At 54.1% G+C, this 25,605-nt stretch overlaps 2 protein-coding genes and 1 pseudogene across 9 annotated transcripts in view; 2 read left to right on the forward strand and 1 right to left on the reverse strand.

Moving 5' to 3' along the window:
* Positions 1-21: 21 nt before the first annotated feature.
* Positions 22-6,952, forward strand: AMDHD2 (amidohydrolase domain containing 2). Of its 4 annotated transcripts, none has more exons than XM_082360727.1 (11): positions 22-186; positions 266-402; positions 483-622; positions 4,002-4,056; positions 4,232-4,444; positions 4,537-4,616; positions 4,696-4,840; positions 4,915-5,022; positions 5,188-5,256; positions 6,253-6,354; positions 6,730-6,952. In XM_082360727.1, the coding sequence occupies exons 1-11, from the start codon at positions 104-106 to the stop codon at positions 6,816-6,818; spliced, it is 1,221 nt and encodes a 406-aa protein (XP_082216853.1). In that variant the 5' UTR covers positions 22-103; the 3' UTR covers positions 6,819-6,952. The 4 variants fall into 4 exon arrangements, 3 of the variants coding, with proteins under 3 accessions (XP_082216853.1, XP_082216854.1, XP_082216852.1); XM_082360726.1 differs by having other exon boundaries at positions 23-186; positions 4,528-4,616; XR_014235838.1 differs by lacking the exon at positions 6,730-6,952 and having other exon boundaries at positions 4,528-4,616; positions 5,165-5,256.
* Positions 6,953-10,462: 3,510 nt separating this feature from the next.
* On the reverse strand, positions 10,463-17,552 carry LOC309613658 (large ribosomal subunit protein eL39 pseudogene; annotated as a pseudogene). Its single transcript has one exon. The product of its transcript is annotated as a large ribosomal subunit protein eL39 pseudogene (transcript).
* Positions 17,553-17,740: 188 nt separating this feature from the next.
* PDPK1 (3-phosphoinositide dependent protein kinase 1) overlaps positions 17,741-25,605 on the forward strand; it is an 81,371-nt gene continuing 73,506 nt past the window's right edge. Inside the window, exon 1 of one of the 4 annotated variants that reach the window (XM_082360708.1) lies at positions 17,741-18,459. In XM_082360708.1, the coding sequence (XP_082216834.1) occupies positions 17,925-18,459 (535 nt within the window). In that variant the 5' untranslated portion in view covers positions 17,741-17,924. The remainder of the gene's footprint in view (positions 18,460-25,605) is intronic. The other 3 variants (XR_014235834.1, XM_082360706.1, XM_082360707.1) reach the window with 3 other exon arrangements.

Raw genomic sequence — 25,605 nt, forward strand, 5'->3', positions numbered from 1 at the left:
CACGTGGGCGCGCCTCAGTCAGCTGAGAGTCACGTGCGCCCGGCCAAGCTCTAGGCCGGAACTCGGCGCGGAATCCGGCGCCTCCCGCTCGGTTGGGCTCAGGATGCGCGGCGGGCAGGGCGCGGCGCGGGCCCCGGTGATCCAGTTCACCAACTGCCGCATCCTGCGGGGCCGGGCGCTGCTCAGGTGGGTGCGGGCCGGGGCCGGGGCTGCCTGGTGGGCTCCGGGGCCGGTGATGCGAACCTCCGCCCCGCTCTGTGCGCAGGGAGGATCTGTGGGTGCGAGGGGGCAGCATTCTGGACCCGGAGAAGCTGTTCTTTGAGGAGCGGCGCGTGGCTGACGAGCAGAGGGACTGCGGGGGCTGCATCCTAGCGCCCGGCTTCATCGACGTGCAGATCAACGGTGTGGTCTGGAGCCCGCGGGGCGGGGACCCAGAGGAGGAGCTCTGAGCATCGTGTGATCCCCTCTTGTCTGTACCGCAGGTGGGTTTGGCGTTGACTTTTCTCAGGCCACGGAGGACGTGGGTTCGGGAGTCGCCCTGGTGGCCCGGAGGATCCTGCCACACGGAGTCACCTCCTTCTGTCCCACCTTGGTCACCTCGCCACCGGAGGTTTATCGCAAGGTGAGGTCAGGCTCCCAGCCTCAAGCGAAGGAGGCCCCAGGAGCACCCAGCCTCTTAATTTTCAAATCTGATCTCTTTCCCTCACGAACACCCCTTGGCCCTTGAGTCTGGCCCCACCTGCTGGCCTCCCTCCACCCGGGCCTGGGGGTCCCCTCCCCTGGGCTTTCTCATCCAGGTGTTCCTCCGCCTGGTGTGCCACTGCGGGTCTGACTGTCCCCATGGGCTTCCGCATTCGCTGCCTCAGCCACCTGCCATATGCCCTCCCCACCCTGCAATCTGGCCGCCTCCAGGCACCTCCTTGACTAAGGCTGCTGGGACTCTGTGATTGCCACGTCCTTAGTTGATCATGCCCCACCACCGATCTGTGGTATGCGGTGCCAGTGAACAGCTCTACAGAAAGAAGCTCCGTCGCCTGCCCCAGGCTTCCTCTGCTGCTCCCGCATGCACCACCACACTGTTCCAATTCTTTCTTATCTGCAAGTCTTGGGATTCAGTTGTCCACGGTCCATTTTTCCTTTAAGTTTTACTTTGTACGCAGCTTCTCCGGTTTTGCTCTTTGCCACGTTATGTTATTCGATCTTGTTTTCTCTGTATATTGTTCTGTTCTCTGAATTTATGAATTGTAGCTGGCACACAACATACGTGTTTGCTCCTTAGTATTTACCCCTTTCTTTTTTTTTTATAAATTTATTTATTTATTTATTTATTTTTTGGGTGTGTTGGGTCTTCGTTTCTGTGCGAGGGCTTTCTCTAGTTGTGGCGAACGGGGGCCACTCTTCATCGCGGTGCGCGGGCCTTCTCACTGTTGCGGCCTCTCTTGTTGGGGAGCACAGGCTCCAGACGCGCAGGCTCAGTAGTTGTGGCTCACGGGCCTAGTTGCTCCGCAGCATGTGGGATCTTCCCAGACGAGGGCTCGAACCCGTGTCCCCTGCATTGGCAGGCAGATTCTCAACCACTGTGCCACCAGGGAAGCCCTACCCCTTTTTTAAAAGCATGGGTATTCCTTTATTCGAGTACCATGGGGTCCTTGAGTTTGCGGAATTAACACGGTTACCTTTTAGTCTACCTTTTATGTTCTAGTTTTGTAGTTTTTCTCCAGAACAGGATCCATCCCAGGATCCCGGATTGTGTTGCCTGCTGTGGGGTCCCTTCCTGGGTGTGTGCAAACAGACTCAGAGCCGGGAGGCGGGGGAGGTTGGCTGTGGACCCGGGTTCGATCCCGGCCCCCTGACTTCATGTATCGTCTGGGAGACTCGGGACAACGTTATTTGTTTCTGAGCCTCAGTTTTTTCAAACCTTAAGTAAGAATAATAACGGAATCCATCTCTTAGGGTTGGGCGCTCAGCACTATGCTTGGTTCATAGTATGCCCTTGGTAAATGTCAGCTATGGACATCTTTCTGGAAATTTCCCTGAGTCTCCCACGACAGAGTCAGGTGTCAAAAACCAATCTTGTTTTCCTGCTGCAAACTGGCCCCTGGTTCTGTGTTTTCTCTCTCAGTCATCAGGCTGTAATTTCCCTGCCCAGGATCCAGGAACATGCCTACCCTCTTGCCCCCGCTTCTTTCTCCTCCCCTCTCCTGGTCCCCAACAGTGAGGCTTAGTGACTCTTAACCCAGTCTCCCAACTGCTCTCCCAGCCCTGGGTCCTGCCAGAGTGGCCTTTCCCAGGTATCAGGCTCCGCACAACACTCATGTTTCCCCCAACCTCCTGCAGGGTGGACCAACCCTCCTGAGCATTCCTTCCCCACCTGCATTTCAGCCATTCGAGGCAGCTCCCTCTTCTGCCCCCAAGCTCTCTGCCTGGAAGGCCTCTGCCTCTCTCTGTCCACCCTGTGTAGCTCCTCTGCTGCGCACTGCCCATGCCGTGCTGTCACCCGCTGCCCCTGATTTCAAGCAGCACCTTCAAGCATCATGATATGAACTGTGGGGCTTCTTCCATAGGGGAAGGAGTTTGGGGCCAGTAGGGCTTCTGTCTTATGTTTTCTTCCTGGCACCCGTCACCCTTCATAAATGCTTACAGGATGAAAGCCTTGGGAGGCATAGAGTAAACTGATGTATGGTGGAAATCGTGGAGGGCTTTGAATATGAAAACTTTGATACCAGTATCGCGTTAGAAACTAGAGAACTGTTCACTTGGATGTCCCCACACACGCCCCCCCCTTCGTTCTGCCCCACCTCCCTCCAGGGCCATTTCACAGTGGGCGGAAACGGATCGCTACTTTGTCAGAAGTTCTTCAGGTCCACTGAGACCAGCTGCTCTTTTTCGGGGGTCTCTTCCTCCAGTCTTGCCCTTTCCTACCCTTCCAGGAGGAGGGTCTGAGTGCGTTGTTCTCTGCTTCAGGTCCATTGTCTGCTGAGTCAACATCAGGCACCTCCTCAGGGTGGCAGCCAGGCCCTTTCCTCAGGCCCCACACGCCCTCTACACTTTCACCTTTTCCACTGCTTTCCTGCCTTGAACGTGCCTCATTCCCTTCATCTCCAGACTGTCTGTTCTGTCTACTCAGTGCTTTCTAGCATTCCCTTTTAAAACTCTATTCTAGAAAAACTCAGCCATTATTTCTTTTTTTAATTTTAATTTTCTAACCCTTTAGTGAACTTACATGTATCACACGGCTTGTTAGGAAAAACAGCAGCCCTTTGTTCCCACCAGTTCCTACCTAGAGGTAATCACTTTGAACTCAGCTGACCCTTGGAATTTGCCCCCATATCTCTAGAAAATGTGCTAGTACTCCTGCTTAACTTTTTGGTTTAGGGCAGCGTAAATGTTGCTTTCCACCAGGAAAGATAAGAGTTAGCTTTCTGTTAGCCCCTTGAGGCCCATCTCCTGCCCTTCCAGCCCCCCATCCTCCCCAGAGAGTCACACAAGTGCCTTTGCCCCTGGTGTCCAGATCCGGGCACAGTGTGGCTGCGCCGTCGGTGCCTGAGCTTTCCGGCCACCAAGCCCTGCTTCTGCCCCTTGCTCTGCCTGGACTGCGTGCCCTCCTCCTCCACCAGCCCTGCTTCCTGGGCCTGCAGCTCAGTGAGGCCAGGCTGGTCATCCTGTCTGGGTCCAGACCCTTTGGTGCGCAGCCCGCTGCGTCCTAGCTGCTGTCTGACGGGGCCACCTTGAGGGCCTTGGTGCCACGTGCCTGCCCCCTGCTTGGGAGCTGTCTCCCCGCCTCTAGGTCCTCTCAGGCAGGGCAGGCTTGCATCCCTGGGCACCTGTCATTTCTTGATGTGCTGTGCTTTCCCGTGGTTGGGGTCTTCGACCATCTTCTAACACCTGAGGGAAGGCCAGCAGGGGCTGGGCTCTGAACTCTGACCTCTGACCTTGACTGGGCTGTGACCTCTGGGTGCTGGGCCGTGGGGGGCAGGGCTTTAACAGCTGGTTCCCCCCAGGTCCTTCCTCAGATCCCCGTGAAGAGTGGTGGTCCCCATGGGGCAGGGGTCCTCGGTGAGTGGCTGACCCCTCTCCCCACCCCTACCTTGGGAGGCTCCTTGGGGACCTGTTGGCAGCCCCTTGCCTTCCAGATGCCCAACTGGGGAGGGAGGGCGGGCAGGCAAGAGGGGCCAGGGTGGGGGCTGCAGGGCAGGGGGCCTGCTGGAACCATACCCTCCCCTCCCCCCAGGGGTGCACCTGGAGGGCCCATTCATCAGCCGCGAGAAGCGGGGCGCACACCCCGAGGCCCACCTACGTTCCTTTGAGGCCAACGCTTTCCAAGACTTGCTGGCCATCTATGGGGGCCTGGACAATGTCCGCATCGTGACACTGGCCCCTGAGTTGGGCCGCAGCCACGAGGTGATCCGGGCATTGACGGCCCTCGGCATCTGCGTGTCCCTAGGTAAGGGGGTGTGTCATCACCTTGGGGGCCGGCCCACCCGGGGTCCTGGGCCGGGTGCAGAGTCTGAGTCTGGGTCCCCGCAGGGCACTCAGTAGCTGACCTAGGCACTGCGGAGGAAGCCGTGCAGAGCGGGGCCACCTTCATCACCCACCTCTTCAACGCCATGCTGCCTGTGAGTGCCACCCCAGCTCCTGGCGGGAGGGTGCAGGGGTCCTGCTGTCGCTCAGCGCCCCCCGCCTGCCCCTGCCCAGTTCCACCACCGTGACCCAGGCATCGTGGGGCTCCTGACCAGTGATCGGCTGCCCTTGGGCCGCCACATCTTCTACGGGATGATTGCTGACGGCATACACACCAACCCTGCCGCCCTGCGCATCGCCCACCGGGCCCACCCCGAGGGTGAGCGGCCATACAGGGCGGGAGCCGGTAGGAAGACGAGGCCTGGCAGCTCCTGAGGCCCCTTCCCCTTGCAGGGCTGGTGCTGGTCACTGATGCTGTCCCTGCCCTGGGCTTGGGCAATGGCCGTCACACGCTGGGGCAGCAGGAGGTGGAGGTGGATGGGCTGACAGCCTACGTGGCAGGTGAGTGACCCCTGTCCCGAAGACTGCCGGAGTGAGGATAGCCTCTCAGCTCCTCTGGTGGGATATAAGAACCTGGGTGTCCCCTGCCGACCCACTGGGCCTTCGGGTGGCCCAATGTGCCTGGTGCCCTTGGCCTCCCCAGAACCTGCCCTCTCTGCTCTCAAGGCACCAACACACTGAGTGGCAGCATAGCCCCAATGGATACCTGCGTCCGGCATTTCCTGCAGGCCACAGGTCAGTGAGGCTGGGGTGCGTGTGCCGCGCGCGTGTGTGTGTGCGCGCGTGCGCGCACGCTGGGGCAGAGGCTACATCTGGGAGTGGCTGGAGGGAAGAGTGGGGACCACCAGGGCCTGTCTGTGTCTGGTGGGGTCCCCAGGGGATGGGCACTAGGAATGTGGCCAAGGTCCCGCCTGCAGGAGCTCATGGCAGAGGGAGAGGGCTGCGAGCAAGCGGATGGCTGGAACCCACAGTGACAGGCACTGAAACCACGGCATCCGAGGGCAGGGCCTTGGCCTGGGGCCTGTGGGACTGCAGGATTGGCAGGTGCAGAGCTGTGGAGGGCGGCGGGGTGGGGGCAGCACTCCAGGCTCCAGGGTTGGGCTGCTCGGGGGTCTCTCAAGGGGGTTGGCATGTTCTTGGGGAGGTGATGAGGGTGTGTCTGGCAGAGGCTGTGGTGGGCCAGGCCCTGTGGGGCTCCTGGCAGTGCCTTGGGGCTGGGATGTCACGCAGGGGGCGGGGGTTAGGGGGCACCGTGGTCCAAGGTGCTGTTTGGAGCCGCAGGGAGACGAATTGGGAGGCACGGACAGCTGTGGCCTGGCTTGGGGGGTGAAGCAGGGGATGGAGAGAATTGGGGTACCCAGCAGTGTCCTCAGGTTGGGGGGAGGGGAGGGCCTCGTCACCCTGCTGTGGAGTCCTGGGGTGTGACCTTAGGATTTGGAGCTCTGGGGCTGGGGGGGAACCCTACTGGGTATCCTCTTCCTGCCACTTACCCATCCCAGCCCTGCAGGGACCTCACTGACAAAATGCTCTGGACCCAAATGCCTGCAGGCCCCTCCCCTTGGCTTCCAAGGAGAGCACCCCTCCAGGAAGCAGGACCCCAGGCATCATGAGGCCACCCAGGACTCGGTGCTCTGCCGCTGCACCCCCACCCCCGGCCTTGCCTGCCCTGAAGTCAAATGGCAGAGCCAGCCAGAGGTTGGGGGTAGTCACCCATTTGTGCTCCCTGAGCAGGCTGCAGCGTGGAGTCTGCCCTGGAGGCTGCGTCCCTGCACCCTGCACAGCTGCTGGGCCTGGAGAAGCACAAGGGGACCCTGGACTTCGGAGCCGATGCAGGTCAGGGCCCAATGAGGGGCGGCCTGGGAGTTCCTGGGAGGCCCGGGACAGGGCCAGGGAGGCAGGTGGGCAGGAGGTGGGCTCTTCCCCTCGCCTAGGTGGCTTTGCCTGGCCAGCGGCCTCGGTCGGCCCCCCCTTTCCCATCCAGCAGGCCAGGCCTTCTGGCATCTGAGACGGGCCAGGCAAGGGTCTGCGGGAGCATTGTTGTCTGTTCTCTGCTGCCCGGAGTCTTGCTTCTGGGGCCTCAGTCTGTGATGGGCCGGGATGTCCTGCACAAGTCGTGTGCTGGGCCTTGGTTTCCCGCACCCGGGCCTTGGGGTGGGGACGGTGGCGGCCCTGCCCCTGCCTGCTTCTCACCACCCACCTCTGACCCAGACTTTGTGGTGCTCGACGACTCTCTCCACGTCCGGGCCACCTACATCTCGGGCGAGCTGGTGTGGCAGGCGGAAGAAGCCAGGCAGTGACTGAGGACTGCCGCTGGAGGGGATGCCCAGCCCCAGCTGGACACTGTCGGCTGGGCCATCGAGGAACTGGTCTCCAGAGAGTGGTGGGGGCCTCGGCCCGGAGGCGGCTGGCTTGGATAAACATGTGCCCCGTAGGGACTCGCCTGGTCTCTGAGTTTTTTGCTTCAAAGCGGGGCTTTTGCTGTTTCTGCCCTCACCCTGGTGGCTGTTGGCGGTGGTGGTTGGGGGTAGTGTTTGTGGCTCAGGGTTGGGAGTGGCCGGATTCCAGCTCCACCCTGCCCGTGGGGTTTATGGGGCTCAGTGGGGGCAGCAGGTCCCCTCTCTGTTAGACAGATGTGTTTGAGGCCTGCAGACCCACAGGCAGATGAGCTAGCTGAAAATGAATGGAGGGCAGGAGGGGGAAGCCATGGACTACAGGCTGGAAAGCCGGCAGGAAGGGGCTTGGGGAGTGATTGTGCGGCTTCAGTTTGCCTGTGGGGCTGAGCTAAAGGGTAGGTGCACCTTGGAATGTTTAACAGGAAAGAATGGATCAATGGTCATGGAGACAAGTTAGGGAACAGGCTGGGAGGAGCCGAAGACAGGAGGGGCCTCGGGTGGGCACTGAAAAGGTTTTGGGAGGCTGGTGTGTGCAGGTGTCCTGTGGGTAGGTCTCTGTACCCTAGTTGGGTGGGCCGAGTGGAGGCCCAAGGCCACAGCGCTGGACCTGGACACGGCACCGGGCACTCCTCTCCGACCTTCAAGAGGAATCTGCACTGGCCTTGGGGCCCCTGGGCTGACCCCGGTCAACCTGCCCAACCAGAGTTCCCACTGCCTTGAGCCCTCAGGATAATTGAGGCTCCATTTCTTTTGGCTTCTTTTCTGAACAGCTCTACCTCCTGACCCAACTCCTGAGTGGGTAAAATGATCCGCTTGTGCCCTGGTGTTTACACAGCTGTGGGTGACCCAGCCTGGTGCTGGTGGGCAGCTCGGGGGTCCTCGGTGTGTGTCCTGCACCTTGCCACTGTGTTTGTCCATTAGTGTCATCCTGCAGCCTCTGGGGTCCTCTCAGCCTTGGCAACAGTCCCCCCACATTGGGAGCACAGGCTCTTGGGCTCCCTGGGTAGGACAGCTTTTTTTTTTTAATCTCTGCATTTTAATTAATTTATTTTATTTATTTATTTTTGGCTGCACTGGGTCTTTGTTGCTGCACGCAGGCTTTTCTCTAGTTGCGGCGAGCGGGGACTACTCTTCTTTGCAGTGCGCGGGCTTCTCACTGCGGTGGCTTCTCTTGTTGCGGAGCACGGGCTCTCGGTGCGCGGGCTCAGTAGTTGTGGCTTTCCGGCTCTAGAGCGCAGGCTCAGTAGTTGTGGCGCACGGGCTTAGTTGCTCCGCGGCATGTGGGATCTTCCCGGACCAGGGCTCGAACCCATGTCCCCTGCATTGGCAGGCAGATTCTTAACCACTGTGCCACCAGGGAAGCTGGTTGCAGGTCCCAGCTGTGTTTGACGGTGAATAGGCTGGGAAGAACAACCATGTGATGCAGGCCTGAGGGATGGCCTGGGGTGGGGGCCACCTGCAGGAGCCCAATAGGGAGGAGACTTTACAGTGCCCACCAGTGCCAGGCCTCCTAGTGCTCTAGCATGTACTAGTACTCCTTCCTTCTGTCCACAATCCAAAGGGGGTTCCTGTTTGTCATCCTCATTTCTCAGCTGGGGAAACGGGGGCACCAAGTCCCAGAGCTGGTGAGCGCTGGGGTGGGGACGTGGCCTGGCCTGCCCAGCTGCCGGGCCTCTGTTAACCCTGCTACCATGCTGCCTCTCTGGGTGGAGAATCACAGAGGGGCTAGTTGAGATGGTGGTCAGCAAGAGTGACACCAGGGAAAGTGGGAGCGAATGCTGGGCTGGAAGCAAAGGGAACTGCCCCACAAAGGCCCAGTGCACAGGCTGTGTGTTGATGGAACACGGATGGCTGCTAGGGCTGGAGGGGGAGTTGACCTGGGGGCTGAAGTGGAACCACAGCGTGGGGAGCTGGGCCTTGCAGTTGGCCTGGGAGTTTGGATTTTATTTGAGGTGTGGGGGCAGCCACTGGAGTTTGTTTTGTAAAATATACGTAACATTCACCATTTTAACCATTTTTAAGTGCAAAGATCAGTGGCATTAAGTACATTCACATTGTTGTGCCACCATCACCATCATCATCTCCAGATCTCCCCAAAGTGGAACTGCACCAAGGACACTCTCACTCCCACCCCGCCTCCCCCAGCCCCGCACCCACCTCGCTTGCTTTGGTTCTGAGTTTGAGGCTGCTGGGTTTTAAACACAAGGATGCCCTGGCGTTTTAAGTGCTCCTTCCGGTTGCTGGGGGCGTGGCGGTAACAAGGAGACCCTGAGGGACTGGCTGTCGGGTGGCAGTGGGGCCAGAGACAAAGTACGGGGACAGGCTTGCTCTGGTGTGGGTGTGGACTGGGGGGGCGGGGGAGGTGACACCAGGTGTGTGTCTGAGTCACTGGTGGGTGCGGGCGACTTTCACTATTTGGAGAAACTGGAGTGGGATCCGGGGAGGGGATCTGGGGGCTCCCAGCTTCTTCGTGGCTTGTTTGGGTGTGGGTGGGAGGACTCGAGGGCCCAGCGTTGGTAAGAGAGTCTCTGCAGGGAGGTGCTCGGCCCACGCGGCCACTGCGTCACGACTCCCCTGGGTGGGGGCGGGGGACACCTGGCTGCCGAGCCTGGGCTCTGCGAGGCTTCCACTGGACGCTTCTGGACTGTGCCGAGCGCCTGCGGTTCAAGTTGGAGTCTCGGCGCTGAGGTGTCCCTCCCGAAGCCTCGGGCTTGTCATCGGGATGACGGGTCTCCTAGGCCCCGAGCTCACCGGGCACCGTGGTGGGCCATTAATGCGCTCGGGGTCGCACGAGGATTCGTGCAGGGGTTCCGGGTGGTCCCGGCCGGAGAAGCTCGTTTGGGGGTTGGGGACCGACTTAAGGGCCACGCCGAACCGGGCTGTGTCCGAGAGGCGGGTCGTCCACAATGAACCTGGTCCAACCCGCTACGCCGCGCGCCAGGGCTAAGAGGACCTGCAGGTCCGGGAAGGGGTGCGGCATCCGCTGACCCGCTCGCCCTGTGCGGGGCTCCTTGCTGTGGGCGGGCTTCTCGCTCCGGCCAATCGGGGCCGCGCTGCGGAGAGCCGCGCCTCCGCCGAGCAATAGGGGTGCGCGGAGCCCTCTGACCCAGTTTAAGGGAGGCCCAGCGCCCAGACCCACCCGGCCCCGCCTCTCTGCGCCTCTTCCGTCTCCGTTCCATCGCCTGCCTATGGACCCCCCTGCACCACAACCCTCTTTTCCACGCCCCTCTGCGTCCCACTCCCCCACCGTTAACAGCTTGGTGTGGTTCTTTACAACGTGACCCTGGACTTTGTTTCCACATTTATGTCTTTGTTTTACAACCTGGGATTGCACTGTTTTGTTTTTGTTTTGGCCCGTTGTGTGGCTTGTGGGATCTTAGTTCCCTGATCAGGGATCAAACCGACGCCCTCTGCAGTGGAAGCGCAGAGTCTTAACCACTGGGCTGCCAGGGAAGTCCTATGCACTTTTAATACTGCTCTGCCATTCACTATTTTTTTTAATTGAACAACGTGAAGTGGAGAGCTTCCCAGGTGGGGATGCGTGGATCTGTCTCACTGTTTTAACAAGGATGGATGTTCCTCTAAGATGCATGTTCCTTGACCTAATAACCAGATCCCACCATGGACCAGCTGGGTTCCTCCCCACCCACCCCAGCTGCCCTGGGGAGGATGGACCCTGGAGTGATGCACAGGGAACTCTGCGGATTCTGATGCTCAAGTGTATGTAGAAGGCTGAAGGGGGCCCTGCCTGGGCACTCCTTTGGGCCCTGTGGGTTCCTCCTCCATCCTGTGGCCACAGGAGGGCCACAGAAGGGTCTTCTGTATTAGTTTCTTAGTGCTGCTGGAACAAATTACCACAAACTTAGTGGTTTAAAAAGACATAAATTGGTTATTTTACAATTCTGAAGGTCAGAGTCAAAAATAAACCTCAATGGGCTAACATCGAGGTTGTGGCAGCTCTAGGGGAGAATCTGTTTTCTTACCTTTTCCAGCTGGTACATGCTGCTGGCATTCCTTGGCTCATGACCCCCTTCCATTGGCAAAGCCAGCAATGGCAGTCCAGTTTCTCACATTACATCACTCTGACCATGACTCTTTCTGTCTCTTCCATCTTTTAAGGACTCTTGTGATTATATTGGCCCTACCTGGATGATCACCTGATTTTTAAAATTTATTTATTTATTTTATTTTTTGGCTGTGTCACGTCTTAGTTGTGGCACGCATGCTCTTTGTTGCGGCAGGCTCTTCTTTGCAGCACGTGGGCTTAGGTGCCCTGCAGCATGTGGGATCCCAGTTCCCCGACCAGGGATTGAACCCGTGTTGCCTGCATTGGAAGGCGGATTCTTAACCACTGGACCACCAGGGAAGTCCCTAATCTCCTGATTTTAAGGTCAGCTCCCTAGCAACCTTAATTCCCCCTTTCCATGTAAGATAACATATTCACAGGTTGGGGGATTAGGATGTGGACATCTTTGGAAGCATTGTTATTCTGTTATTCTCCCCACCATACCTTCTAGAGAGAAGGGCCTAGGCCAGGGCTCCGCACTGCCTGGGTCTAAAGGGGACACTACATTACTACCATCAGTGTATGAAGGTGCTAGTTGCCCTACATGCTTATCGACACGGGATGTTTTCAGTCTTTGGAATTTTGACCAGTTTGGGGAGTCAACCCATTTTAAAGTTGGGGAAGCTGAGTTTCAGAGAGGGAAGCTTACTTGCCTGAGACCTCATGCAACTTTCCGTTTCCAGACTTCCAGTCTAGGTTTTTTCCTCACATAGCATGATTCATATGGGAGGATATTTACCCAGGTGGCTAGGAAATCGTTGGCTGAATTTGGCATCTTTCATCCATCCACCAGCAGCCACGAGCAAACCTCAGGCACGGTGACCAGGGACTTAGTAGGTAGAGGCAGAGACCACGCCAATATCTTTTTTTTTTGGTTGCGTTGGGTCTTCGTTGCTGCACGTGGGCTTTCTCTGGTTGCAGTGAGCAGGGGCTACTCTTCCCTTGCGGTGCGCAGGCTTCTTATTGTGGTGGCTTCTTGTTGCGGAGCATGGGCTCTAGGTGCGTGGGCTTCAGTAGTTGCAGCACTCAGGCTCAGTAGTTATGGCACACGGGCTTGGTTGCTCTGCAGCATGGGGGATCTTCCTGGACCAGGGATCGAACCCATGTCTGCTGCATTGGCAGGCAGATTCTTAACCACTGCACCACCAGGGAAGTCCCCCCCATTATCTTTTGAGAGTCCCCGTGTCTCTCCCTAACTGGATGCGTCCTAACTGGTCTCCCTACCTCCCCTTTTCCAGGTAGAGCACTTTCTTCCCAGGCTCACTAAACCTCCGGGGGTGCGGGCCTGGCCTGCTTCTCTTACCTTGTCTCTCCCTGCGTCCTAGCAGGATTGGAGTCCTGGCTCTGCCCTTGACCAGCTGTGGTGGCCAGCCTTGAAGATGGCCCCCAGCGATCCCACCTTCTGGAACTCACACCCTCCTGCAGTTCCTCCCGCATGGTACCAGGGGTACCCTGTGACCCACAGACCGTGTCAGAAGTGATGCTATATCGCTTCCGAGATTAGGTTATAAAAGTCACTGCAGTGTCAATCTTGGGTGTTGTTCTCTAGACTCATTCACTCTGGGGAAAGCCAGCTGCTGTGGCATGAAGACAGACAGCCCTGTGGAGGGGCCCCCATGATGAGGAACTGAGGCTTCCAGCAACACTGGGTGAATGGGTCATCTTGGAAGTGGATCCTCCAGCCTCAGTCGAGCCTTTCAATGACAGCCTGAGCTGACAACTTGCCCACAACCTCATGAGAGACCCTGAGACAGGACCATCTAGACAAACTGCTCCCGTATTCCTTATCCACAGGAACCATGAGATCATCAATGTGTGCTGATTTATGCCTCTAAGTTTTGAGATCATTTGTTGCACAGTACTAGATAATTAACACTAGCTGTGTGATGTTAGGCAGGTTCTGTAGCCTCTGAACCCCAGTTTCCTCCCTTGCGCCACGAGGGTTATAGAAGTGAGTGAAACATAGGAAACAGCACAGGCCAAGTGCAAGCACAGGGCCTGGTTTGCAACAAGTGCTCCACACGCATGGGCCATGTGCTTAAAGCAGCCTCCCAGCCCCCTCCCAGGATGGTTACAGTCATCCTCCTGCCCCTCCCTGGGCGGAACATGACCTCACAACATTAGGCCGAGCCATTGCACTTTTGGCCTGAGGTCACTCTCAAGCCAGCCAGGGATAGAGGCTCTGGGCAAGGAAGGGACAGATCAGAGCCGTGGACCGTCCCTCCCCTTTCTCCAGCTGGGGCGCCAATGAACTGTGCTGGGCCAGGTGAGTCCATCTCCCTTCCTGCCCACTGTCCTGGGATGGGCAGCCAAACCCAGCCCATGGAGGGGGTGCCCTGCCTCTCGCAAGGTGAGAGGAGTGGCCTGGCGTGGCTTGGGCTTTGCACGCTGGCTGCCTTTCGGGCCCCGGTGAAGACTGAGAATTGTCCTTCGTTCTTCTTTCAGCTGCCCCTCCCTGCCCTGCCCCTGCTTCCTGCTCAGCTGACTTCTTCAGGGCCATGGCCTCCCCCTCTCCCCTCACCCCTTCCCCTGAAGCTGGCTGTGTGTGTGATCCCCTCCACCTGCTCTCCAGCAGGCTCTAGTGTCGACCACAGACGTTTTCCTCAAGCTTTGTTCACCTCCCTGTTTTTCCTTGCATAACTCAAGATCCCCATTGGCCATGCTTTGGTGTCATAGACTCTAATTTAAAAAAAGCTAAGACTCCAGTTCATATTCTGTAACTTGCTTCTCTGCCCTTACTCTTTTTCTGTGTTAGAGCTTTGCCCTGTGCTTTTCAGCAGCTGCAGAGAATTCAGGAGGAATGTACCTAATTTACTTTACCACTCTCTTGATAAATATTTTGGTTGTTTCTTTTTCTTTTATGCTTTTTGCTTCTTATTAAAGCCATGTGGTCATAGACATCCTCACACAGCTTTACATTAGCAAGTGAGAGCTTCTTAGAATTTCCATGAAGAAGATATACCAATTTATTAATCATTATTTGCATCAATGTTTAAGAGGCCAAACAGCCCTAGAAAGGCTTGTAATGAAAATCGGCAGCCCCCGCCACATAGCTCCCTACTCACAGCCCAGTTACCACTGGTTTAAGTGTTCTTCCTATCATTTCTGTCCATCTTTCTAAATAATATCTTTGTACTTTATGATTTGCTTTATCACTTGTAGTCATTATCTATTGCCTTTCTGTTAAAAGAGGTGAGAATCCAGCTCTCTCATGCCCCACTTCCTCTCCGGGTCCTGCCAGGGTGGAGTATAGTAATTACCGGTTGAATCAGTGCATCTGTGTTATGCCTGTAAATATCACTCAGTGCTGAGATGAGTGAGCTGCCTCGTGAACTGCGATTGTGCTTTCTTTTTTTTTTTTTTAATTTATTTTAATATTTATTTATTTTTGGCTCTGTTGGGTCTTCGGTGCTGTGCGCGGGCTTTCTCTAGTTGTGGAGAGCGGGGGCTACTCTTTGTTGTGGTGCACGGGCTTCTCACTGCGGTGGCTTCTCTTATTGCAGAGCACTGGCTCTAGGCAGAGCACTGGCTCCAGGCTCGCGGGCTTCAGTAGTTGTGGTGCATGGGCTTAGTTGCTCTGCGGCATGTGGGATCTTCCCAGACCAGGGATTGAACCCGTGTCCCCTGCACTGGCAGGCAGATTCTTAACCACTGTGCCACCAGGGAAGTCCCGTGTGCTTTGTCTTTGGTGTGGCTGTTTTTCTGAAATTTTTCTCATCTGTCTGTCAGCTTCTTAATTCAATTTTTTAATGTGGTGAAACCTATCATAGAATCTATCATTTTCAGTATTTTGGGGGAGCCCTCTGAAGCCTGCTCGCTTCCCTTGGGTCTGAGGAATCTTGGGATTTCTTCCCTTTATCCATATCAATTGCACCTTCTCCCTGGGCACTCCTGTGCCCCAACTTACCTGATTTTCTTTCTTCCCCACAGTACTTATTACCTTCCAACATCCCATAAGATGTGCTTATTTATTATGGTTGCTGCCCCCCCTGCCCCCCACCGGTGGTATCAGAGTGCCACGAGGGCAGAGATTTTTGTGTGTTGTTCACCAATGAATTGCCAGTGTCTACCACAGTGCTTGGCACGGAGGGGAGGTGCAATACATGCTTGTTGAATGGACAGTTCCTGGGACTTCCATTTATTGCCCACCTGTGTGCTTACCCCCTCATTTGGTGGAGCTCATGCTTCAGTAACTTTCTGAGAAAGGGTGCTTGTGGGATACACACACACACACACACACACACACACATTTTTTGGTCATGCCACGTGGCTTGTGGGATCTTAGTTCCCTGATCAGGGATCGAACCCACGTCCCCTGCATTGGAAGTGCAGAGTCTTAACCACTGGACGGCCAGGGAAGTCCCAAGATATATATTTTTAGACTCTATAGCTATATATATATTTACATTCACATTTAACGTTGTGTCTGGCAAATTTCTTCAGTTGTAAGATGGTAATAAACATTGAGTATCTCAAGGTTGTGGCGAGAAGATAAAGTGGTTAGCATTCTTTGAGGATAAGGTATTATTACTTTGTGAGGATTGAAATAAATAGAAAATAAGAGTTGTTGGGAGGCAGTTGAGCCCAGTGGCCAAGAGCAGGGCGTCAGTGTTGTTCGGGGCTGGTTTTGAGTCCTGTGCTCTGTAACCTAGTAACTCTGTGACCAAGAGTAACAAAGTCACTGAAGCCTTGGTTTCCTCATGTAAAGAATGGAAATGGTCGTAGTACCTATTGTTTGAGGCAAAATCCAATACACTGCTCTTAATATGCAGTAGTGGTTATTGACGTAGTATAATGTTGGATGTGGCTTGGTATGGGAGCCAGAGCAGTGTCTACCTTGGACTTGTCTTTGTGTCTCCTGAGGGTGAGAGTGTCTCACTCTCAGAGTGGGGTAGGCAATTAGCAATTTGCAGCAAAAGTCCTGAGGGGGATACTGGCATTTTGACCCAGCAGTTACGTCTACTAAGAATTTATCCTAAGGGAAGAAGTAAGCGTGTGCCTGGATTGACATGCAGGGCCTTGTTCATGAGGTAGAAGTCTGGGAACCACTTCAGTGTCAGGAGGGAGCTTGATCACTACATGGACCTATAGACTCTAGGCTTCCTCCAGTGGGGTCCTCTGTAGCCCTTACAACTGAGGAAGGCAGTAATCAGATATCAGGAGAGCTAGACAGGGTACACGATGATACACTGGTAAGTGAAAAAAGTGAGTATCAAAACAGCGGCAGCCTGGGCCTCCCCTGGTGGCGCAGTGGTTAAGAATCCGCCTGCCAAGGCTGGGAACACGGGTTCGATCCCTGGTCCGGGGAGATCCCACATGCCACGGAGCAACTAAGCCCGTGTGCCACAACTACTGAAGCCTGAGTGCCTAGAGCTCATGCTCCGCAACAAGAGAAGCCACCGCAATGAGAATCCCGCGCACCACTACGAAGAGTAGCCCCTGTTTGCCGCAACTAGAGAAAGCCTGTGGGCAGCAACAAAGACCCAACGCAGCCAAAAATAAATAAATGAATAAATTAAAAAAAAAAACAGTGGGAGCCTTCTGAGGGATATGGGTTACATTTGCCTTTCTATTGGTTATTTATTTATTATTAATTAATTAATTAATTTTTGGCTGCGTTGGGTCTTTGTTGCTGGGCACGGGCTTTCTCTAGTTGGGGTGAGCGGGGGCTACTCTTTGTTGCAGTGTGCGGGCTTCTCATTACGGTTGGTTTCTCTTTGTTGCAGAGCACGGGCTCTAGGCATGTGGGCTTCAGTAGTTGTGGCACGCAGGCTCAGTAGCTATGGCTCGCGGGCTCTAGAGCGTAGGCTCAGTAGTTGTGGTGCACAGGCTTAGTTGCTCCGCGGCATGTGGAATCTTCCCGGACCAGGTATCGAACCCGTGTCCCCTGCATTGGCAGGCGGATTCTTTTTTGTTTTTTTCCAACAAAAGGTTTTATATTTATTACTGAGTTACACAGTGAACAGTGGTGAGGAAAGATCAAAAAAAGAGGAGAGAGCCATTCCATTTCTCCCATCAAACACAGGCAGCTGTTCCAGACACTAGTGATGTTATGATACAGTAAGATGCAATTGACATTGATAGCATAAATGTGTGCCACTTCATATGTGAGGCTCCTTATAGACCCAGCTTGGTTCTTCTCCAATGTCTTCTCTTGGAGTTGTACCTGATTTTATTACCAGTTTTCATTCGAATCCATTGGGGAATGGGACGATTCTCCTTTTGTTTCTTGGCCAGGAATCGCTTGATCCTGAAGGTCTTGTGAGAAGACATGGCGAGGAGCAAATTCAACCACACATAGGATGGGGGATGAGAAAAGAGCGGCAGGCGGATTCTTAACCACTGTGCCACCAGGGAAGCCCTAGACATGAAAATTCCTTAATAAGAGTAAGCACCAAGTGAATGTTCGCAGCCATCAGTGCTATGCAACAGTTAATTCTGGCCAGTGGGATGAGGGATTCACTTATCTTACTGTTACTTCTCTGTATTGTCTAAATCATTATTTTAAAAAATGAACATGTATTTCTTTTGGAAATAGAAAAAAAGTTATTTTAAAATATGCAAACCTTCAGGTAGCAAGGCGATTCTAATTTTGTTTGAAACAACATCATCTTAGAACAAAGTGAATGAATGAACTTAATGCCACTGAACTCCAAAATGGTTAAGATCGTAAATTTTATGTGTATTTTACCACAATTTTAAAAAGCAACAATATCACCGTCATCAACAACAATAACAACTACCAAAAAATTCAACATCATCATCGTCAACAACAACAGCTCCAAAAAAATTTATAAGCAGAGTAGAAAGTTCTGAAGGTGTCCCTGGGACTATTAGCAGTGATGAGATGGGATTGTTTTCTGCCATATAGCTATGGCTTTAGAGCCTAGATTTCCTTCCGCGAACACTTCTTAGTTTTGCAACTAGTGAAGTTGCTCCTCTCGATGTTTACTCAGAGCCCCGCTCCGGAGTCGAAGCTGCACGGTTGGAGCCCAGCCCCACTCCCCCCTCGGGGCCGACCCCAGCGAGCCTCAGTTTTCCTGTCTGGCAGCGGGGATGACAGCTCGCCCGGTCCCGCGCCCGGCCCCACCCTGCGGCCCTGGGATTGGCTCGCGCGGGGTTCCCCCCCAACACCCCGCGCCCGAGGCGGGGCCGAACCTCTCCCGCCTGCCGGGCCCCAACCCGGAAATGCAGCTCGGAGGCGCCGGCTGGGCTGGCCGGGGCAGCGGCAGAGCGACGGTGAGTGTGACCAATGGACGCCGGCGGCGGCGGCGGTGCGGCGGAAGTCCCGCCTGGCGTCGCGCGGGGGCGGGGCGGCGCTGGGGGTGGCAGGCCGCGGGGCGGGCGCAGGATGCGGGCGGCCATTGCTGGGGCTCCGCTGCGGGGAGGAGGACGCTGAGGAGGCGCCGAGCCGCGCAGCGCTGCGGGGGAGTCGCCCGTGCAGACGCGGGGCCCATGGCCAGGACCACCAGCCAGCTGGTGAGTGCGCGGCAGCCGCCCGGGCGCGCCGGCCCGTCACCCCGCCAAGCGCGGCGGTCGCCGGGGCCCGGCGGGGCGGCCCGCGGTCCCGGGGGCCGGGCGGCGCCTCACCTGCGGCGAGCGGCTGGGCCGGGGACCGTGGGCGCCGTGGGGGCGCCGCTTGGCTGCTGCAGGAAGCTCTGGCCCGGGTGAGGCGGGCGCCGGCCCGGCGGGGGCGCTGACAGGCGCGCGGAGGGCGGGGGAGGCCGGGGAGGTGTCACTGGCCCGTCGCGGTGGAAGTGCTTGGAAAGTTTGTTTTCGGCGCGGCGCGGCCTGAGGCAGGCCTCCGGGGTTACCTTTCGTTCTGTCTGCAGAGGAACCGCCCCGGGCCTTCACCTGGGACGGGGTTCCTGTGCCTCCGCTTGCAGGGAAAGCGGGACGTGCGAGTTCTTGCTCGAAGCACCTGATGCTCGGGCCCCTCCGAATTCTCGGTTGGGGTGGAGTCTGATACACTCGGATATGCTCCTTTCCCGGCCCGGTGGGGCGGCGTTTCGGTGCTTCTCATGCCTCGGGGCTCCGCTCCGGCACCGGCATCGGTGTGATGGGAAGCCTCCTCGAGGCCGGCCTTGAAACCACCACCGCGGGCAAGTGAGCGTGACCGGGCGGAAGGATTTTAGGGGGAAGGAAAGAGATAAAGCACTTGTTGGGTTAAATGTTTTGCTGCAAGTATCGTTAGTGTTTCTGTGTTTTCTTTCTGTTGCTAAAAGTATCCCTAGTGTTTTTATGTTTGCCCTCGGTTAAGTTCGGGAGTCTTGGGAAGATGGTTTAAGGATTTATACCTTGTATGCGAATGTGAAGAATGGAAGAATGTCGAGACAGCTTGCAAAGTCTGGTTCAAAAGGCAAATCCCTTAAATGAGGGAAAACCCAAGAAATTTACATTACCCCTTATTTTCCACGGTAGCGGCTGTTAATCTTTCTGAGGAGTCATGGGCCCTTTTGAGAATCTGACCCAAGATCTGAGTCCCCTCCTGAGAAAACCGCACGGCTTTACTGAATTTTGTAGTTACTTCAGGAGGCTCTTGATCCTTCTGGAGCTGGTCCGTGGACTTGAGGTTGAGAACGCTGCTTTGTAGAGATGGGTGATACTCTGAAGTCTGAGAGGAGGAGGACCTGTTCAGTTGAGAAAAATGGTGAAAGGCCAAGGGATGTCTTTGACTCTTGCGACATGTGTGGTTGTACCGCGGGGTGCCTGGGCTAAAGCGCAAAAACACGAGTTAGGCTGCTTGGCGGACCTCAGTGGCGGCTGGGGCTGACAGTGATCATGGAAGTTTGTAAGACGAACTTTCACACAGTGATGCTATTGCAGTACAAGGTGTGCGCTCTGATGGCGTCCAGGGGAAGAGGAAGAGCATATCGTGTCATAGTCTTGGTAGTTCCATGTGATGGACAATTGACATCTGGAGTTTCTTTGCAGAAGGCAGCTTTTTAGTACAAAAAGACTGGAATCCGGTGAGAAGAAATGAATTACAGAATAAAGGATGGACCTCCCCATCAGGAAGCGAGAGGAACTAGGCTTTTGTGTTTTCATCAGCTACATTTGTCCACATGTATGTGAGAATATGCTGTATTTCCCATCAATAACGGCAAAGATGCCCCCAGTAGTGGATTTTTCATCTGGGGACAGATAGATTTGCACTGTTCAAGTGAGTTTGCACCTGGATTTTTAAGGTGGCACTTTAGGAGAGGCCCCGTCCCAATTACTTTCCCGCTTCTTTACTTGTGTACGGGCAGCGGGGGAGCAGTATGAGTTGGGAAGTCTGGAAATGGCCCAGCCCAGTTTGGTACTACGGTGAGCCAGAGGGTGTCAGAACCATTTATTGAGCACTTACGTCAAGGCAGGCACTTTGCAAGATAGCTCACACCGTGTTGCTTGACTTCTGTCAAAAGTGTTGTGAGATAGGTGTCGCTCCCATTTTACAGGTGCAGAAACTTCAGTTTCCACAGTGCAGAGAGGTTAAGGACCTGCCTAATATATAGAGTGCAGTTTGAACCCACGTCTGAGCGATGGCAGAGGCCTGGGTGCCACCCTGCCCCTCCTGGGAGGGGCGCCCTGAGGGAGGGTCGCAGCCCTCTGTCTGGGGAAGTCCTCAGTGCCACTGCCCAGGACGTCTTCCTGGGGGTTGTGTGTGTCCTCGGACTGCCGTGTGGGAGGCAGGAGGGACATCTTCTTGTGGAAGGACAGCACACTTAGCTATTTCTTTGGGCAGATGGCTGAACTCTGTGACCCCTGGACCCTGTTTCAGCCTCACGCTGTCAGAAAGCAGCTGTTTGGAAAGAGGCTCTGGTCCCTCCTTATTTAAGGGCTGATATTCTGAATGGGTGAGGTTTGGAATCCTTGCTTCTTAAAAAATTGTGCAACGATTTTGTTAAAGGTAAAACTGTTGATTAGGGAGAGTGGTTCCTTGCACACTCTAGGGTGGCTTTTGCAAGGGTGGCTGCATCTGTGTGGGAAGCCAGTGGGGAAGGCAGAGAACTTGGAAAGAAGTGGGTTCTGATTTTCACACACCCTTTTGGGGAGCTTCTCATGTGGCCTCGTGCAGTATGATGTATTTGTGATGCCCCTACAGCACTTACTGTGCCGAGTCCAGAGGTGGCAAGGTGAGGTCCCTATACTAATAAAAGGTGGAAGTGTAGGTTTGTTCTAGTCTTCTGACATGCGTTTATAAGAAGGATGACAGCAGCAGCTTGTGGCGATATGGGATCTGAAAAGAGGCCTTGGGCAGCTCTTCAAAGCAGGACTTGGCCTCTAGGCTGCCTTTTTTTTTTTTTAGATATGTAAGATACATTTATATAATGATAAGTGTAATGAAGAACATACTACAGGATAATGGGTTACAATGACGAGGGTGGGGGGCAGGGTGGACTGGCGGTGGCACTTGAGACTTGAGTCAGTATACACAGTCTAGGCTGCCTTTAGCACAGGTTTGGGGAGGAGGAAAAGGCAGCTCCTGGGTGGGTCCCGCTCTTCAATCTGTGCCTTTGTCTGCTGAGCCACCTAACGCGGGGTTTGGGTGCATGTAGGGCAAGTGTGTAATGAACTGGGAAGCGCTGCAGAAATGAGGGGGTGAACAACGTTGGTCCCTCCTGAGTTGATGGTGTGAGGAGAGCCTCCACTGGCCCTACATTTTGTCCCTTCCTGAGGAGTATCTTCTTTGGAAACGGACTTTGATGGAATCCCACGTGATACTTCACTTCTGTGACTATGGAGCAAGGAGCCACTGCTGAGGAACACTTGATGCAGAAGTGACTCCCTCAGCAGGTGTGAGGATTGGGGCCAACGTGTGCGTGCTCTGCGCCTGCCCTTGTGATGACAGCTGGCCATAGGGGTGCGGAGCACAGTTGTTTTGAAGGCAGGTTCAAAGGGCAGATCACCGGGGAGGAAGTGCTGGTGTGGAAACTGTAAGTTTTGGACATGTGTTGTTAAGGCCTTTTCAGTAGTGCATTCTTCCGTAACTGGATTGCATTCTTGTTCACTGTGATACCAAACCCTTTTAAAAAATAACTTAAATATTGAGAACCAGTCGTGTATCCAGTCTCTAGATGAAACAACAGCCAGAGTGCATTTTCTCAAGAGCAGTGGGGAACATGTTCTGATGATGATGTCTTAGAGGAGAAAGACCTGTTGGGTTCATGGTGGTTCTTGGCGGGGGGTGGGTGGGGGTCTGTTTTCTGTGCTCGACGCTGGTTGCATTTATATAGTTGCATGAAGTCTGCTTCCATCCTCTTGGTCTAGAAAATTTTTCTAATTTAAAATGGAATTTTATTATTTATTATTTTTTATTTGGCCACACCGCATGGCATGCGGGATCTTAGTTCCCCGACCAGGGATTGAACCCGCGCCCCCTGCAGTGGAAGTGCAGAGTCTTAACCACTGGACCGCCAGGGAAGTCCCTAAAATGGAATTTTTATCCCAAGAAATTCCAAGTTGTTTTGAATGTGTTAAGAGAGAGAGTTCATTATAAAGCATTTACATTTGCGGGCTTCAAATCCCTTATCAGAGCAACTGATTCAGGTTTCTGTTTAAATAGTTGGATTACACATAGGCTCACAGAAGCGAGAACTGACAGCACCGCAAACTCTGTGTGTGAAAAAGAGGGACAAATCTGACCTTAGCAGCTCATGACTGGGTGCATGGCCCACAGAAGAACAAACAAGTGTGGTTTCCATCTGGAGTGTAGTCGAGGGGCCTGATGAAGGTGAGCACATAGTTCCTGGTGGCCTGGTGACCTCCTCTATCCTACAGATAGGATTGTGTGCCCTCTGTACCAGCCACTTGCAGCCTTCGAAATATTTAAAGATGTGGTTTGAAGGTATGTCTGGAGGTCCCTGTCTTCTGCCTGTTTGTGGAGCTGGTGGCAGGTCTGCCCACACTGGAGAGGGCTGATGAGAGGCTGTGTGTGTGTCTCTCCTGGCAGTATTTCAGTCAGAATCTATCTGGGTAAAAGCTTATTTAACAATGAATTCATTGTTAAAGTCTCATTCTTCAACCTGTTTTTCTTTTTTGGAATTAATTTTACTGCAGCAGGAGTTGTATCTCAAAGTGACAGCCTAATATTGGATGCTGTCAAAGAAGGTTGATAAGATTCGCCGGGAGGCTTGAAGCCGCATTGAAGTTCTCCTTAGTGCTTTGACCTGCGGTGGAAACCTGTGGGAAAAGGGGCTTGGAGTTAACTTTTCTATCTTCCCTCCCTGTTTCTGGAAGATTTGGGAAAACAGGGGCTGCAGTGGACCTGGGAACTCTGCCCCGTCCAGGGGGAGAAGGTTTACCTTGCAGACCTTGCTCTTGCACCGGGTCTGAAGTGCAGTCGGTTCTTGTGCTCGATGGTGGCGTGGCTGTGGACGCCCTCCTGCAGTGAAGGAAGTAGTTATGTCTGGAGGGGGATGGCCGCACTGCGTGCTCATCACAAGCTCTCGCCTGTGGGGCTGAAAACATTGACACATTTTTTCCCTAGTTTTCCCTTTCCTGGTGAGGAAGTGAGTTGCTAGTGGGGGTCCCCAAATTCCAATGCTCCTGTGACTTCCCCTGCTTTTCTTGGCGTGTCACTTAGCTCCTCCTCCGCGAGCGTCACTCAGTTGCCCGTGCCATGTGGCCTCTCTTCCCAGCCTATAAAGCCCAGGACAGTGTCCAGGATGTTCTTGGCTGCCAGGTTTTCCTCTTTAGGCCCTTCCTCTTTGCCTGAAGAAATTCCCCTCAGTGGAAACACACCAGCCTCCCCACCCCCTGGCTGTGAAGCCTTTTCTGGCCAATCAGCTTCTTTGTGTCCCCGCTACGGCCCTTTGGTCTGCATCAGCTTTTGTTATATATTCAATGTTTTGTTTCTCGAAAACAGGTTCTGTACCTTGTTATGTATATATCTCTCTAAACTTGGAGTCTAGATGGTTTCTGTTACTCTTTTTCACGCTTTCTCTTCATGGTTCTCATACCCGGCATATTTGTGACAAGCTTGTCTTACCATTTTTGCTACTTATTAACGAAGACATCTCTGAATCCTGCATGTGTATTCTGACTCCCTGTGTTCAGAGCTGTATATGTTTGAGGGATGGAGGGTCTCATCATAAACTGTTTGTTGCTTAATATGAAAGCATTCCAAACTAGGAAGAAGTCAGATGGTTAAAAACATGGTCCCATGTACCATTTCTTCATTGTCTAAGGAAATATAATTCAAAAAATGGATGGCTCTTTTTTCTCTCTATATATTATACCACCTACCCTTTTACCACTTTTCAGCCCTTGAAAGGTTGTATTTGAAAGCCATTGGTTCCTTTTTATACTACAGTCCTTCCTGGGAAGTTTTGGTGATCAAATGTCAGGTTAAATCTGGATTAGTAAGTGTTAGTGTCAAGCATACAGTATTCTGGGCTGAGGCTCTCCATGTTGGCACTGCTGCGCTGCTGTGCCAACAGGCAGGGGTGAGCCCTGCCATGGACCACTGTCCTCATGTGGTCAGACCCTGAGAGTCTAACTTGTAGAAGAGCCAGCGTCGGCTTTGTGGACCCTGCAGGTGGGCCCTGAGGATCAGGATGACCCTAGCAGATTCTCTGACCAGAAGCCAAGCTGCTTTCCCCTCATGACGGAAGCAGCCACCCTGCTCTGCGGTCCCTTTGGCACACCTCTCTTTGCTGCTTTGGGTAAGATCAGAGAGAGCTTTTCCCAGCCCTTGGCTTTGCTCTAATTTCTAAGAGTGTCCTGTCTTAAGAGGAGCACATGCTCTGTGGGTGTGTGCAGTGCCACAGCTGTGCCCCTGGCTGTGAGGGGCTCCACCTTCCTGAGATGGTTGTGCGGCTGGTGGTCCTGGGGGATCCCAACACTCAGTGTCTGAGCAGCCCACCTTGTCTTGGGTTTTCCTGCCATGCACCTGTGCACGGATGTGGGGTGAACGAGTGTGAGTGAGAGAGCCACCAACCTAGGAGGAGGGCGGGAGTGGATGGGAACTTCAGACCTAAGTGTGTGCCAGCACTGGCCGTGAGCAGTGCTTCTCCTTTGGGAAATGGTGGGAACAGCCCAGTCTTTGGGAAAATTGCCCGAATACCGGCTCTGCTCAGGCATGTTCTTAGGAAAGTCTGATCCGTGGCAGCTAGGCCCTGGGGAAGCAGGTAAGTTAGCAAGCCAGGAAGCTTGATAACTGCTCATTTCCGGGGTCCTGTCATTATTAACCGGCTTCCTTCCAGAGGGTGAGCCCTTAGCCATTCTGCATTTTTCTCTCAGAGTGGCCTGTGACTTAGCCTGGACTGGAGACTGAGAGAATAAACTGTTTCCTCAGTGCACAGTCTCAGAAGCTCAGCCCATACTACCCTCTTTTTCCATTGTTAACTCATTTTTTTCTTCCTGCAGTTTGGCATTTTTCTTTCATGGGTTTTTTTCGTTGGTCAAAATTATAGTCTGCTGATTGTATGTACATAGCTGTTATTATCAGATATACAGTTTTAAAGTTGTGCATCTAAATATAGATTTTATTTGCGAACACATTTATTTTCATTCCTAGAAAAACAAAACTCATACAATCTAAGTGCTTTTTTTTTTTTTTTTTTTAATCTTAGAAAACTCTTTTACCCAGAAGCGCTGGCATTGAGCTTTGTGTTTCGGGGGAGTGGGGGGTGAGGATGG

This window comes from Balaenoptera borealis (assembly GCF_965194805.1).
Source record: "Balaenoptera borealis genome assembly, chromosome: 16".
NCBI classification, from domain to species: domain Eukaryota; kingdom Metazoa; phylum Chordata; class Mammalia; order Artiodactyla; family Balaenopteridae; genus Balaenoptera; species Balaenoptera borealis.